General features: G+C 47.6%; 1 protein-coding gene across 1 annotated transcript in view; it reads left to right on the top strand.

Moving 5' to 3' along the window:
* CSTPP1 (centriolar satellite-associated tubulin polyglutamylase complex regulator 1) overlaps window positions 1-17,027 on the top strand; it is a 200,153-nt gene that overhangs the window by 17,503 nt on the left and 165,623 nt on the right. Inside the window, exon 2 of the mRNA XM_054971904.1 lies at window positions 4,751-4,853. Coding sequence (XP_054827879.1) covers window positions 4,751-4,853 — 103 coding nt within the window. The remainder of the gene's footprint in view (window positions 1-4,750; window positions 4,854-17,027) is intronic.

Here is a 17,027-nt window from a genome sequence, read left to right as displayed (position 1 = left end):
TTGGGCAGAGCTCTGTGGTTTGACTATCCCTTGGCAACATGCTGATGTCATTTCTGGGAACACAGGGAGTGATGTCAGAGCATTACCATACTGCCCATCCTTTCCCCAGTTTCCTGCTATTTTCTCTCCATCATCCAGCTGAGTGGTGATGGGAAGCACCTGCTGGCAGTGGTGATTCCCTGCTACTACTGGCGGAATATGAACACTGTGTCCGCCTCCTGAGCTTTGCTTTACAGAAACCGAGGCTTGGAAGGCTCAGCAATATTGTTGTGGCTAGCAACTTCCAAAATTGCCACTGAGTTTATTATTTTCTTAAAACTACAGGCAGTATTTATATTATTTTGGGGAGTTTTAATCCCATGATTTCCCCCCGTTTTTTCTGCTAACCTGGGACTTCCTTCCAGCTTGTAGAGGAATCCACCTAATTTATCTCTTTCTCTGTTTGTGGAGCTGTTGTGGTGTGGTTCAGAGTTACATATATGATATTTATTAAAATGTTTTTGGAGCTAGGCTTCTGTTCAACAATTTCATCATTTTTTTAAAAAAAAACTATATATTGAAAGTCTAGGATGCATCATAACTAGCTTTGTGTTTTTGCATCAGCCATGTAAGAAACAGGTTTCTTACAGAGACAAAAGACAGAGAATCAGCAGAGGAAACAGGACTGATTACTGCAGTAAAATAGATATCCCAGATAAAAGTCTCACCACACATAGTGTCTTGCCTTCATATTATTAATTGAGCACCCCTAGTGTTTAATCAGTATGTCATTAGCCAAATACAGAATCTGTTCTATTAGAATTTCCCAAACACAAAATCCATGTTCATTTATGCTAATTCTCCAATTTGTTTTGTGCCTTGGACTGGCTGCCTAATGATCTGGTCCTTATATAATGGCCAAGGTCTGGTTACTATGCAGAGCAAAAAATCTATATACATCTACAATTTAGGGTTCTGCAAACCTGGGAGAATCCCTAGGTTTGTAGAAAAAAGTGATAAAAATTAGTAACCCCCTCCCCTAAAAGTTAATAGCAACATCTGTGCATGTACCGATGTTGTAGAAAACATGATAGAGTTTAGGTGGTATTTTGAATGGTCATAGCAATCCCAAAGGCCAAACAAAAACATGATGGTGAGGGCCAACTTGAATAGGTGAGGAGATCGTGCTGCTCCACTTTGCCTCCTCCACCACTTAGCTCTGACTTGCTTCCCCTTGCCTGCCTGCTACTGTACTCCCCTCTCTTGCCATGTTGGCAGGAATGGAAAGACAAACCAGCTTGGTGGGACTGGGGAGGGCATGGCAGTTGATGAGGTCAGAGGGAGGCAAGTTGGAGGCAGTGGTGGCCTGAAAATGTGATTTCCCTCCCGTTGTGGGTCCTTGTATCCTATTTGAATTCCCAACCACAGTTTTACAAGACTGGCTCCAAGACCTTCTCCAAACCCTAACCCAAACCTGGGAACCAAAGGGTCTTGTTATTTTGATGTCCTTTACATGTAAATGGCAAAATGATTGGATTCTTGCCATATGTGCTTTTCACCAGTTCCATAGCTGCTTCACCCCCTGCCCCAACAAAACGTGAAAAATAATAACGAAGAAAGAGAAGAAAGGGAAAAGTCAACAAAAAGGGAAATGGTAGAGAACAGCAATTAAATATCAAAGGTAATTATATGATGGGAACATTCTATAAACAGATTAGCTATTTTTTCAGCTACTAGCAATAAGATGTATTTGTTATATTTTGCTAAACTAGGAATTAGTTGGGAAGTATTCTACTGATCGCAGCTTTTTTGGGAAGGGGGGTTTCCCTGGTTCCTCTGAGGTTTCCCAAACCGGGTATAGGATCTGTGTGGATGGGCAAGTGCAGATTCCTGCACCTCTCTTCATCTGGCACCATTTTTTCCACATTTCCCCTTGTGCTCACCATTTCCTCCACCATTCCCTTTGTGCTTACCAATTTTTAAAGAAATCATGGCAAAAAAATCTGTGTTTTGCAGGGGGAAGGGCAGAATGGATGTGAGTAAAAGCATGGAGAAAATTCTTACGCAGAGGCTCTGTTGTCATTGTGAATCATGCCTTTGCATTTGCAGCAGCAGTGAGAGCAAAATGGGGAATCATCCTTGTTTGGAAGCAACCACTGCAAACAACCACCGTTGCAGCATCATGATAGGGAGTTTAATAGTGTACACTGTGGAATATAGTCAAGTAGATACGCGTTCCATGTTATAACTATGTGGGTTCAGATAATGTGGCATTTCAGTACCAGCCGCTTGTTTCACATTATGGTTTGTGACGAAGAGAACTTGATTCTCGAAAGCTTATGCTAAAATAAAATTGGTTAGTCTTAAAGGTGCTACTGGACTCTTTTTGATTATGGTTTGTGTAACAGTTATCCTATATTTATTTATTTAATTAATTAATCAACCGATCAATTAATTACATTTGTAACCAGCTCTCCCACACGCAGGCTCAGAGCTGTATTTAAAGTCCATGGCTTTGGGCACAGGACCAGATCAAATCAGAAGTGTGTTTCCTTGTCCATATTAGAAAATACTGCCAGTTGCATTGGGAAAGAGGATCAGCATATTGTATTTGGGTTTAATGAGTAACTGGCTCTCATCTTTTCTGGGAGGAGTAATTTCTGAGCGCAGAACTTGAGCATGGAGGGAAAGGGGTGGGGTAAGGGATAAAAATAGCCTGGTTGCTGTTACCTAGGGAGTGTGACTGACTGAGTTGCACAACTTGTTCTTCCCTGAGGCAATGCAGGTGTGCGGAGTTATTTTTCTTTAATCACTCACATAAATTAAATTTATTCCTTTGCATTAAAATAATTAAATAAAACTACACCCTGTATCTTTTATTGCCAGATAATATCTTTGAACCTCTGGCTTGCTGTCTTACTATCAGCTGCAAGGTATTTTCCAGGGTGTGCTTTACCCATTCTGCTATTGTACTAAGCTGTGTTCTAGACAGAGGAAAAATCCCTGATAGCAATCAGAATTCACTTGAAGTTTTAATCATAATGCCCACTAGCAAGTAATCTTCCCCAGGCCTCTCTTCAAGTCCGCCTGCCCTTTCTTCCCACCTGACAACCATGTTAAAATAAAAGAGGGTTTCTATTCTAGGTGCCAACATTGGTAGAGTAGGCTTGCTTAGGTAACTAAAGTGAATCACAAAGCTCTGGTGGATCTTCAGAAGCAGGAAGTGAGAGGATATAATCTCTACCAAGCTGTCAAGGAACAGATAGCTTCAGCAATTCTGACTTCAAATATTTATTTATTTGGACTATTTTCCCAGGGAATGCTGTTCCTTGCCATGCTGCTGTTAAAATGGAGTTTGAGGATAGGGGTATGTGCTGTTATGACAGGCTTGAACAGCAAACCAACAAAAGGAACCCCCTGGCTATACAGACAACACAAGTACAACAACCAGGGTCACAAAAATTAATCATGCAAGGTTGATATAAATTTTTGTATTAAATCCAAAGTGCAACAGTGCAGAGGTGCAATATATATCAAACAAGATTTAAAGTGCATATATATACAAGAAGAGGTAGTCTATCGGGTAGACAATAAATATATTTCTATATACAATGAATATTCTGGTGGTGGGAGAGTGTAGACAGATGGAAGAATGCACACAGGAAATGTCCATATGTCCAAGAGTGGAAAAAGGACGTGTCCAGAGACACCTAGCCGACGGGCTACAGCTTGCTATTTCCAATTCCCGTTTCGGTCTTTCTTCATCCTGGGCTAGACTCTATGGATGTCCACTGGCATCTCCCCTCACTCCACACACCATTGTACTTGGAACTGCAATGGTGTGTGGAGTGAGGGGAGATGCCAGTGAACATCCATAGAGTCTAGCCCAGGATGAAGAAAGACCGAAACGGGAATTGGAAATAGCAAGCTGTAGCCCGTCGGCTAGGTGTCTCTGGACACGTCCTTTTTCCACTCTTGGACATATGGACATTTCCTGTGTGCATTCTTCCATCTGTCTACACTCTCCCACCACCAGAATATTCATTGTATATAGAAATATATTTATTGTCTACCCGATAGACTACCTCTTCTTGTATATATATGCACTTTAAATCTTGTTTGATATATATTGCACCTCTGCACTGTTGCACTTTGGATTTAATACAAAAATTTATATCAACCTTGCATGATTAATTTTTGTCACCCTGGTTGTTGTACTTGTGTTATGACAGGCTTTGCAATGACTAGGGCTGCTTCCTCTTCCTTCTTTGTTGATTACTAAACAGAGCTGTGTGTTCTGTACTCCTGTCTGATTAAAATCATCCGTCCATACTGTCTGTAGCACTTCTCTGACTCTGAGTGTCTTCAGATTATCTCTATATCACTTTTCCAATGTTTGAGTATGTCTCTCCTTCAGTTAGATAAAATCTATCAGCAAGGCTGTCTTTGGGTGGGATCGCTAGCTCTTTCCCTTTGCTTACAGAGGTATTGCTGTGGAGGGTTAGTGACAGGACACTGCTGGAAAGCAGTGGGGGAAATCTGGAAAAGTCCTCTGTCTTGGCTAGCATCACAGTGACTAAAGTTCATGCCACATACTCCAGAAGTTTTGTTTTCCTGGGAAACTAGAGTTAAGAGACCACTTTAGGAAAGCCTGTTAACAGGATAGAAATCTAGCCCTGTGAATAGAAGGGTTGTGTACCAGGCACAACCAATAGACTACAGTGAGCATGAATGTTTCAGTTTTGTTTTATTCTCTCTCTCTTTTGTCCAGCTCAGAGACATGTCCTCACATATATGGAAGATGCAGTAAGCCAGCTGCTTGAAAGCAGAGAGGATATTAGTCAATATGGTGTTGCCAGATTCTTCACTGAATAGTAAGTAGTACATCAAGATGCTGCCAGTAGGGGCAACCTAAAAGCAGATCTTGAAAGCAAGCAAGACACAAAGAGGAAGGAGCAGAGTGCATGTTGATTGATTGTTATGACAATGAATGCTGAATTATCCTGTGCTACTTATATGCTTAGACATAAGTAAACCCTGAAACTTAGATTGCCTCCATGACCATCCTTAAAAAATCTATAAAACCAACTTCTCCTTGTCTTGTTGGGAGATATGTCCAGTCAAATAAACAGTTAATACTTGGCAGAAGAGGATAGCTCAAGCACATTTCAAAGGACCTATTAATAGTAAAGTTGAATTTGGCCTAGTGAGAATTATTTGTGTGAGGAACCCCTGCCAGCTTTGATGTATAATAATTACTAGTTTCAACTGGATTCCCATTTAACTGCATCATGCTATATTTCTTTGAATGCAGATGTGAAAACATTGACATATAGCCATACTTCTAATACCTCACTTTTTAAAAGATCTGTCCTGACATCTGATGGAGAACAGATGCTGGCATGGGAGATCAGATCAGTAGCCAGAGTGGAGGAAGAAGGAAAACAAAGAAGTTTCAGAGGAGATGTTGCAAAAACCTATGTTAATAGAGAAGCATGGGTTATAGGGCATAAGCACACACAGAACCTTGCATGTGGAAGAATAGTAGCAAAGCTGGGAGCAATTCTGGTGGAAATTCCAAAGAGCTAAGCTACAGAGCCCCTATGGTATAGTCTCTTAGAGTGTTGGAATAAGATCTCAGAGACCCAAATTCATATCCTCATTCAGTTGTGAAGCTTGTTGGGTGATGTTTGGCCAGTCACTCGCAGCCTAACCTACCTCACAGTACTGTTCTGAAAATGGAGGCACTTGAACACCTTGGCGGTTGAGTGTACTAAAAGATACTGAATAAATAATAAACACTTGATGACTTGATGGACAAATAAATGTCTGATCCCTGCTTCACACACAGTGGTTTTCCTATATAGTCTGCAAAGGAAAAAAATATACATCAAAGCTTTCATAATATGGTTCTGTGGTTTATTTTGTCATTCATTCACTGACTCGAATACTCAGTGGTCTGTATCTGTATGGTTGTATCTGTATCTCCAGTTAGCTAGGTTTAACCATTTTGTTTGTCTACAGTCTTCAATGCAGTTCAGTTCCAAATTGGGACCTGCACTTGAGCAGGCTGTCTGGTCACTTGGAACAAACCAAGTGACTACCGCTTTAAGCAAATACCTTCCTTTCCTCCATTGCATCTTGGTTATCAAATCCTGTTAAGAAAAAAGTGTGCTTGAGCTTTCATATGTGCAGCCATTGTTAAACTGTCTTACTTGTGTAAGGAAGTGTGTTTCCTTAGAAATTGTTAGCCCAAATAACTTCTGAGAAAGAGCTTCATGGTTTTGTGAGGTCACCATCTGATAGCCCCCTGTATTTGTTTCCTCTAGAAAGGAAGATTGAGTGTCTTTTGTCCTTTTTCTGAATATCAATTTATCATAAACATCTGAACTACTAGGATGCTACTTGAGGAGACAGATAAGCTGTTTTTTGTAATTTCTAGAGAGAGATCACTGTAATGTCAGCCCATATGCATTTGAACTCATTCCTGGTTATTTTACTAGTGACATAACTGTACCAATGAGTCCCATCCTTTATCAACTGAACTTAGGACAAATCAATTGTAACTGGGGCGGACTGGACATTGAAGTTACTGTGAAAAATCCTGATGGGCTGCTGCCCTGGAGGGCAACCTCTCTCCACCTGGCTGCACCCCAAGTTCCCCCGATCATGATTCCCTCTATAGAGTGCTCCTCATTTCACCAGCAGGCAGCCCTTGCCAATGCCATATTGTAGGCACCACGTCAGCTATACTTTGCTGACCTGCTGGTTGCTGAGCTGTAGCAGCCCTCCTGGACCCATGTTGCGTGGAAGCTGCCGTGCCTGTCATTGCTGTGATGCTGCTGCCTGGCCTCAAATGATGATGACAGGCAGTGCCATAGGGGACGGGAGACAACATAACCACTGGGCTGTCGACACATAGACTTTGAAGTGATTGGCAGGGGTGATAGGGGAAGTCCTAGGCTTTGCTGCCACCACTTCCCCCCTGTGTGCCTCCTAGATTATGCTACTGGGTGAGAAGTGAAGGATGGGAGAAGAAAGGGTGGTAGCTTTACTGACTGCTTTTCCTGTGCCACTTCATACCTTCCTGCATGTGCAATGACACAGAGCAGGACATACTCTTCTTCACTAGCTCTTTCTCTCCTTGTTCAGCAGCCAGAGAAGAAAAGATAGACAGAGGGGCAGCTGTAGGCCTCAAGGATGCCTTGGGGCACTGTAGGGTGGTTGATGAGAACATGTGCTTTGCCTGTACTGTCATCATTCCATCATTGCCCCACTCGCAGTGCTCTGAGGCAGCCTTGGGGGAAACACATGACACACCTTTCCTCCTTTCCTCTATCAGTGTCTTCTCTTCCCACTGGTCTGGGCTGCACACAGGGAAGTGAGGGCTGTAGTATGCTGGCTTACTTCAGAGAAAGCCCATTGCTGCTGTGTAATCAGGATAGAGAAGGATCAGTCCCTGAGAGGTTACTGTGTCACACCATAATCCTCTTTAGGTTTACTCAGAAGTTAGTTCCCTTGTATTCAGTAGAGCTTACTTGCAGGTAGGCATTCTCTGTTCTTTGATCTGCTAGGCTCTGACCTTCAGAAGCCAGTATGGGACCATTCTGATGCTTTTATTACAACACAGTTTTAACTTCCCAGTCTGCCCCAACAGTAACTATTTGAATAACTAGAGTTATTGTACTAAACTACATAAAGGTATTCTATATTCCCTCATGTGCAGGGCCGGCGCCAGAGGTTTCAGCGCCTGCGGCGGCGGGCGCGCACGCGCCCCACGGGAGGCGTGATGACGTCATCGCAGACGTCATCACGCACCACGGGGGGGCTGGGCTGCCCGCGGACCGCCGAGCGCAGAAGCTGCGGGCTGCTGCTGGAGCAGCGCGTGGAGGCTGCTCCGTGCGCCGCCCCAGCAGCAGCTCACAGCTTCTGCGTTCGGCTGGGGCGGAGGAGCGCGCAGCTGAGCTGGCGTGGCTGGCTGCAGCAGTAGCTGTAGCCAGCCAGGCAGCCCCGTGCCGCCGCCGCCACATGCCCCAGCCGAGTGCAGAAGCTGCGGGCTGCTGCTGTAGCGGCGCGCGGAGGCTGCTCCGTGCGCCGCCCCAGCAGCAGCTCGCGGCTTCTGCGCCCGGCTGGGGCGGAGGAGCGCGCAGCTGAGCTGGCGTGGCTGGCTACAGCTGCTGCTGCAGCCAGCCAGCCAGCTCCGTGCTGCCGCCGCCGCGCATCCCAGCTGGGCGCAGAAGCCGCGAGCTGCTGCTCGAGCGGCGCACAGAGGCTGCGCCCGGCTGAGGTGTGTGGCGGCGGCGGCGGCAGCAAGGGGCTGGCTGGCTGGCTGCAGCAGTAGCTACAGGCAGCCCTGTCATGCCAGCTTCGCTGCGCGCGCCTCTGCCCCCAACACCCCCTCCAGCGCCCCTCCAGTGCCCGCGCGCCCGAGGCCACCGCCTACCTGGCCTCCATGGGCGCGCCGGCCCTGCTCATGTGTCTACTTTATATATGACAGCATAGAACAAAATTCTAAACCAAAGGAGTTGGGACATAGAACCTGAGATGGGCATGGACCAGGGAAAAAACCAAACCATGCGGTTTGTGGTTCATCGCGTTTCACAAACCACGAACTTTCATGAATTTACCCCAGCTTGCTAACCGGTTTGTTTGGTTCGTGAAACCATCACTTCTGGGTCAGCAAACTGTCATTTCTGGGTCAGCAGAAGGTCAGGTCCGGGTCAGCAGAAGGTCTGCAGAAAGCCCATAACCTGTTGCCTAGGAAACTCATTGATCGGCACCAGGCTGTCTGCAGTGATGAACCGAAAAATGAACCAATGAACTGGCCTAAAGTTCGTGGTGGTTTGTCAAAATGGTGGTCTGATGAACCACCAGTTCGCAAACCATGAACCGGCCTGATTTGTGCCAAACATCGGTTCGTATTTTGGTTCATGCCAACCTCTAGTGTTGTTACATTTTGTGCTTTATATGGTTGCCGGCTTATAATGGCCAAATATCCAGGTCTCTCTCTTGACAGACCAAATAAAGAATTAAGTATAAAAAGCTATCTTAGACTTCTGTGTTAGAAGCTATCTTAGACTAGACATGGGCATGAACAGGGAAAAAAACCCGAACAGGCTGTTCGTTGTTTGTTGCTGACGATGAACACGAACAGCTCACCCGAACCGAATATGTCCCGTTAACGAACATGTTCGTTGTTCATTGTTCATCGGTGCCAGAGTGGCCCCCTTAGCACTTAGAGAGCTCATATTCACAGGGAATGTGCAGCAGGCTCTCCTCCAGCCATCGCCCAAGTTTGGTCAAGATTTGCAGTATGGATCTCGAGTTATACATTCCCAAATTTGACACCCCCAGGAAACTCCCATTCAATACAAATGGAGCCACCCTCCCTCTCCAGTTCACCTTGGCCCCGTGCGGTGGACCTGAAGGCGGCTGCCTCTCCTCTAAGGGGCAGGGGGCCTGGCCACTGGCCAGCGGCACCCCCCATGTTCCCATCTGCCAGGCCTCCCCGAGGCTACTTTCTGCCAAGGCAGTATGCCTGTAGCCACCGCATAACCAAATGACCCAGCAACAGTCTGCAAAGAAAACCCTCCAGCAAAACATGATGGTGTGTGCAGAGGCCTTGCACACACAAACACACACCTTGGTGGGTCAGAGACACCAACACATGTCCACCAGATGAGGACATTATGGCATTGGATCCAATGCTCTTGTCCACACCGTTCATGGTGCAGAGGCTGTCACCGCACAAACGCACTGGCTAGACATGGAGCACTGGATGTTTTGGTGCACGGGATAGATAGGTTTCTCAATAGACAGGTTCATAGCTGTATGGGATAGGTGTATAGGATAGAGGGATGCATGGATACATGGAATACCTGTATTGGATTGACAGGAGAGACAGATACTGTGTTCAGGGATATTGGGGAGAAAAGTCAAAAAGAGTCCAGTAGCACCTTTAAGACTAACCAATTTTATTGTAGCATAAGCTTTCGAGAATCAAGTTCTCTTCATCAGATGCATGATCCGAACTGGTCAAATACAGAAGAGGAGGGGAGAGAGGGGAGAAAGAAGGGGACATATATCACAAGGAGACAGAATGCAATTAGCGTGGAGGCAGGCAAGCAAAGGAATGTTTTGACTGCCTCCACGCTAATTGCATTCTGTCTCCTTGTGATATATGTCCCCTTCTTTCTCCCCTCTCTCCCCTCCTCTTCTGTATTTGACCAGTTCGGATCATGCATCTGATGAAGAGAACTTGATTCTCGAAAGCTTATGCTACAATAAAATTGGTTAGTCTTAAAGGTGCTACTGGACTCTTTTTGATTTTGCTACTACAGACTAACACGGCTAACTCCTCTGGGGAGAAAAGTGGATCACATTACTGTCTGTGTTATCCCGTCATTGGAGAGTTGGAAGGAAAGAACCAAGAGTGGGAGGTGGGACCCGCCCCTAACGTGTAGAAGCGGAGGTTCGTGTGCTGGCCATTGAGGTGGTGGAGGATGCCCTCCCCCACTCATGGGAGAGACATCGTTTCCCCTAGGAAAGGGGACTGTGGGCAGACAGGTAGGTGCCCATGTGTGCAGCTGTAGGCTGCCTCCCGCATCACCCACCTTCCTGCCTTCATGGAAAGGACAGGAGTCGCGGGACCCGTTCCCCCCTGCTCAGAACAGACAGCAGCTGCTTCAGAGCTGCCCCTCGTGGCCAAAACCAGCAGACAGCAGTGCAGCACCCGCCTTCCTGTTTTGACGGAAAGAGCTAGATGTGCAGGACTGGAGAGGTTGAGAAGGGTCAGAGTGGTTCCAGACAGGGAGAAGTTTAAATAAGGAACAAGCAGCCCCAAGAACTGAGTGGTGATAGAGCAGTCCACACCACTCAGAGACACCTTTCCTGCGCAGGCAGGACAGGCACTTCAAATGAGTGGTGTAGGCTCCCACCAGCATCACCCACCTTCCTGCCTACACGGAAAGGATGGGATGGACTGGATAGGAAAGGTGGTTGGGAAGTGTTGGAGTGGTTCCAGAGAGGGGGGGGTCGAAAGAGGTAACGTGGGAATTGACATGAAGAAAAGGACAAAGGCTTCCTGGCCGCATTGCACAGCATGACCGGGACGGACAAACCCAACATCCACCCTGAAGGATTGCGCAGACTTCTGCTGGAGAGGTTGTCCACCCCTCCTGTGTTGAACTGGAGGCTGCTGACAACATCATTCACCTTCCTGCCTTCACAGAAAGGAAGTGAGTTGTGGGACCCATTCCCCCCATGCACAGGGGCAACAGCAGGTGCCCATGGATGGGGGCACACCTTACCTTTCTGCAAAACCGTATCTGCAAAAGCTTTTGAGCTGCTCCTCGTGCCGAGAAGCAGCAGCAGCAGTACGGCACCCACCTTCATGGAAAGGGTGTGAGGGACCCATTCCCCCCCACACCAAGATGGGTAAGCAGGAGCCCATAGATATGGGCCCCCATGCTGTGTTGCCCTACCACCATCAGCAGCAGCGGCAGAGCCAGGTAGCGGTGGCAGCTGGCATCACCCACTTTCCTGCCTTCGCGGAAAGGATGGGGTGGGCAGGAGCGAAGAGGTTGGGAGGGGTCGGAGAAGTTCCAGAGAGGGAGAGGTCGAAAGAGGGAATGTCCAGGACCTTGCCGGGGAGAGGAGGACAATGGGTTGCTGCCGGCTGCATTATGGTGCAGGACTGGGAATACCCTTTCGTTGGAGAGCCATGAGCCGAGAAACCCACTGAGTCATGGGGTGGCGGTGGCAGCTCACATCACTCACCTTCCTGCCTTCATGGAAAGAATGGGAGTCGTGGGACCCATTTCCCCCCTGCTCAGAAGGGACAGCAACTGCTTCTGAGCTGCCCCTCGTGGCTAAAACCACCAGCAGCAGACAGCAATGCAGCACACACCTTCCTGCCTTCATGGAAAGGGCAGGATGTGCAGGACAGGAGAGGTTAGGAAGGGTCAAAGTGGTTCCGGACAGGGAGAGGTTGAAAGAGGGACCAGAAGCCCCATGAGCTGGTGATAGAGCAATCCACACCAGTCTGAGGCACCTTTCCTGTGCAGGCAGGACAGGAACTTCAAATGAGTGGTGTAGGCTCCCACCGGCATCACCCACCTTCCTGCCTACGCAGAAAGGATGGGATGGTCACAGGACTAGAGGAGAGGTTGATGGGAAGGGTCGAGGTGGTTCCAGAGAGGGCGAGGTTCAAAGAGGGACCTTGAGCTCAACAAGGAAAGGATGACCTTAACGGCCGCATTGTGCAGCAGGACCGGGAGGACCACAACATCCACCGTGTTGTATTACTCACACTGCTCTGGGAGAGGCTTGTCTGCCCCTCTTGTGTTGAACTGGAGGCTGCCGCCAGCATCACCCACCTTGCCTTCGTGGAAAGGACGTGACTGGTCGTGGCAGTACCCATTCCCCCCTGCCCAGAGGGGACAGCTGCTGCCGTTGACAGGGGCCACTGCAACGTACAATTTTATGTGCAACAGCAGCAGAGCTGACCCCCCGTGGCCAAAAGCAGGTGCAGCGAATCTCACCCACCTTCCTGCCTTTGCTGAAAGGAAGGGATGGGCAGGTCGTTGGGAAGGGTTGAAGTGGTTCCAGAGAGGGATAGATCAAAAGAGGGACCGGGAACTGGGAAGATCCCAACAGTTGCGAGGCCTCCTCTGAGCAACCCACTGATGCGCTCAGCTGCGGCTGCTGACATGACCCACCTTCCTGCCTTTGCGGACAGGATGGGATGGGGATGGGCAGGACAGGAGAGGTCATTGGGGAGGGTCGGAGTGGTTCCAAAGAGGGTCGTTTTCATAGAGGAAGACAGAGCTTGATGGGGAGAGGACAAGGAGGAGGACCCCAACATCCACCGTGTCGGATTGTGCAGACTGCTCTGGCATAGGCTTGTCCGCCCCTCCTGTGTTGCAGTAGAGGCTGTCACCGGCATCGCCCACCTTCCTGCCTTCGCGGAAAGGGTGGGAGGGACCCATTCCCCCCCACACCCAGAAGGGTCAGCAGGAGCCCATAGATAGGGCAACACAGGGCCCTATCATCATCATCAGCAGCAGAGCTGCCCCTCGTGGGCAAAAGCGGTGGCAGCTGACATCACCCACCATCCTGTCTTCGCGGAAAGGATGGGAGGGACAGGACAGGAGAGGTCGTTGGAAAGGATTGGAATGGTTCCCCAGAGAGGGATAGGTCAGAAGAGGGACCGGGAAGTGGGAGATCCCGACAGTTGCGAGCCTCCTCTGAGCAACCCACTGAGGCGCTCAGCGGTGGCAGGTAACATCACCCACCTTCCTGCTTTTGCAGAAAGGACGAGAGGGAAATGACATGTCGTTTGGAGGGGTCAGAGCAGTTCAGTAGCGGGTGAGGTTCAAAGAGGGATGGTGAACTTCTCAGGGAGACAGGGACAGAGGGTTGCCACTTCCTGACCGCCTTGCAGAGCAGGACTGGGAAACACCCAAAGATTTGGGAGCCTTCATTTTCGAAACCCACTGATCTTGTCAGTGGCGGAAGCAGCCATCACCTGCTCTCCGGCCTTCATGGAAAGGATGGTATGGACAGGTCAGGAGAGGTTGTTGGGGCAGGTCGGAGTGGTTCCAGAGAGGGTTGGTTTCATAAAGGGATGTGGAGCTGGACGGGGAGAGGAGGAACGAAGAGGACCCCAACAACCACTGTGTTGGATTGTGCAGACTGCTCCAGCATAGGCTTGTCCACTCCTCCTGTGTTACAGTGGAGGCTGTCGCTGGCAGCACCCACCTTCCTGCGACCGGGACCCACTCACCCCTGCTCAGAGGGGAGGGGACAGCAGGTGCCTATGGATGAGGGGCCCGTGTTCCACCACAACTACATGTGCAACAGTTCCTGATCTGCCCCTCGTGGCCAAGAGCAGCAGCAGCGGACAGCACCTACCCTCCTGCATTTGCGGAAAGGGTAGGTGGGAGGGCCCCATTCCCCCCCCCCACACACCCAGAGGGATCAGCGGGAGCCCATAGATAGGGCCCTCCAGGCTGTGTTGCCCTGTCATCATCAGCAGCAGCAGAGCTGTCCCGTGTGGACAAAAGCGGCGGCAGCTGACATCACGCACCATCTAGCCTTCACGGAAAGGATGAGGTAGGCAGTAGAGGAGAGGTCGTTGGGAGGGGTCAGAGTGGTTGCAACCGCAGACGGCAAAGATGAAAGAGGGACCGTCTGGGGAATTGTCAGCTAGAGGACAGGATGGGCAGGACAGGTTGTGGGGAGGGGTCATATAATTGCCATCAAGAGAGGGAGAGGTGGAGGGATTCAGTTTCGTTTTCCCGGCCATGTCGGACGCTCCTCTCCACAGGTCCGGGAGGAAGCGCCCGAGCAGTCTGACCGGGTGGTTGACCTGCGAGGGTTAACCCCCAGGACTCCCAGTGAGGGGGTCAGGGTCTGGAGCGCTGCGGGAAGAGCCCCCTGAAGTCCATGCAGGGGGTAAATTGCCCGTTTGCTCCTATGGAGGCCGGCAGACTTGCGCAGCACATTGCGTGCTGCCAGGCCATGGAGAACCAAACAAACAAACAATTCCGGGAATATGTATATATCTAACAATTTTTTATATTTTTATAGTGCAAAGTGCAAAATATAGTGCATGATTATATATACAATAATAAATATACAATAAATACAATAAAATATTGATCTCTCTGTCCCAACATGCAATAAATATAGTAAAAATACAGAATTTGATACTAATGGTTATGAAGTATATTTTTCAAAGGAACAATGTCCATGAATTAATTAAGATGAAAATGTAGCAGCATGCAGGTTTCCTCAGATAGAGCTCCAATGTAGACGTGTGGGAGGCATAAGATGGCAAGCTCCAGTCCACACTGCAAATAAGTCCAAAAGTGCCGACGGGATTATGCGTGCATATTTATACAATTCCCGTTTCGTATAACATACTTCTTCATGGGCACAATAAATATGGACAGCCCCCACTTCACCAGTAGCTCCAATATTGCTGCTTATACCATTCTGATTCCATTCAATTTCAAAAAGCATGAATTGACAGTCTGTCAATTCATGCTTTTTGAAATTGAATGGAATCAGAATGGTATAAGCAGCAATATTGGAGCTACTGGTGAAGTGGGGGCTGTCCATATTTATTGTGCCCATGAAGAAGTATGTTATACGAAACGGGAATTGTATAAATATGCACGCATAATCCCGTCGGCACTTTTGGACTTATTTGCAGTGTGGACTGGAGCTTGCCATCTTATGCCTCCCACACGTCTACATTGGAGCTCTATCTGAGGAAACCTGCATGCTGCTACATTTTCATCTTAATTAATTCATGGACATTGTTCCTTTGAAAAATATACTTCATAACCATTAGTATCAAATTCTGTATTTTTACTATATTTATTGCATGTTGGGACAGAGAGATCAATATTTTATTGTATTTATTGTATATTTATTATTGTATATATAATCATGCACTATATTTTGCACTTTGCACTTTGCACTATAAAAATATAAAAAATTGTTAGATATATACATATTCCCGGAATTGTTTGTTTGTTTGGTTTTCTACTATCCGGGTGGATTCCCTTGTTTGCTTAGAGGCCATGGAGAACGGCAACAAGCAGATTTAAGGTGAAAACCTGTAAGTAGCGAATCCCTTCTGTCATTCCAAGCGTATGCGAAGGATTGGTGGGAGTTGAAGCTAAGAAGGTTTGGATATCTTCCCCTTCATTGAGTTTTGGAACTTAGTTGGTGGACTCTCCCCCCCCACCCAAGATGGCGACGAAAAAGCAGAGCCCTGCTGTGAGCAAATCTGTTTCGGCTGCTTTGCAGGGGAAAGGAGAGTCTCTTGAAGAGGTGGTTAAACGGTCGATCGCTGAAGCTATGAAGCCCTTTGTTGATAAGCTAAATGAAATCGGTCAAAGGGTTGGCTCAGTTGAGAACGAAGTGAAAACCATTAAAGACGTAGCGTCTGGGGCAGAGCAGTCTGCTCGGGAAAACGCAGTACTCATGAAAGCAACAAACAAAGAAGTAAAGCTTTTGGAGAATCAATTGATAGGGTTACAAGTGGATCGTGCTCAGACAGTATTGCATCTTCAGAATGTGAAGGAGGAGGAAAGTGAAAATTTAAAGGATTTGGTGTCGGAACTTTTGGCGTCATTCGCAAAGGCAACTAAAGAAGAGTTAAAAAGCGATATTCTGGAAGTCTGCCGGACATCTTCAAAATATGCAACGAAGCGTCAGCTGCCTCGCGAGATTATTATCAATTTTTCATCTAAGAAGACTCAGGACACCATCTTATATAATTCGTACAATGTGGACTTGGACTTTCTGGGGAACAAGGTTAAGATATTGAAGGACGTTCCATTTTTAGCTCGGAAAAGAAGATTCAAATATAAAAGGTTTGCAGCTCTTCTGAGGAAGCGTGAAATAAAATACAAATGGCTATTTCCGTAAGGTATCTGGTTCAGTTATAAAGACCAAGCCTACAAGATAACATCAGAAGTACAGCTGAGGGACTTTGTGTTTATCATCAAGAGTTTCACAAGGAGAGGATTTAGAATCTGAAGGGGGGAATGGGGAGGAGGGAGTGAGCGCAGCCACTGTAGCTGTTCAGAGAGAGCTGCGACCGAGACGCGGGGGGGGGGGGGGAAGAAGACCTGATCCTGACAGTAGTTCGTATTTTATAAGATCTACCAATCTAATAGCATATTAGAAAGTTTAACTTTAAATAATTGTATTATGAAGGGAATGCAATACTTGTAGATGTAGTGTGTGTTTTTCATATGTTGTTTCTTTCCTTTCCCCCTGTTCCCTTTTTCCCTTTTGTAGTTTTTGATGTTAGTAATTAAAAATAAAAAAATTTATAAAAAAAAAGAGAGGGAGAGTTGGAAAGAGGGACCGTCGGGGAACTTGTCTGGGAGAGGAGGACCACAGGTTGCCAGCTGTGGAAGCAGCCCCGAGAACCGAGGAGTGCTAGTGCCCGCTGCCCAGCACATTGGCCGAGAGCCACAGTAGATGTGGGGAGGTTCAGAGAGCAGATAGGTCCAGGTCCAAGG

The sequence above is a fragment of the Eublepharis macularius genome, chromosome 2, assembly GCF_028583425.1.
Source record: "Eublepharis macularius isolate TG4126 chromosome 2, MPM_Emac_v1.0, whole genome shotgun sequence".
In the NCBI taxonomy this organism is placed as follows: domain Eukaryota; kingdom Metazoa; phylum Chordata; class Lepidosauria; order Squamata; family Eublepharidae; genus Eublepharis; species Eublepharis macularius.
This window is presented reverse-complemented; position numbering and strand designations above follow the sequence as displayed.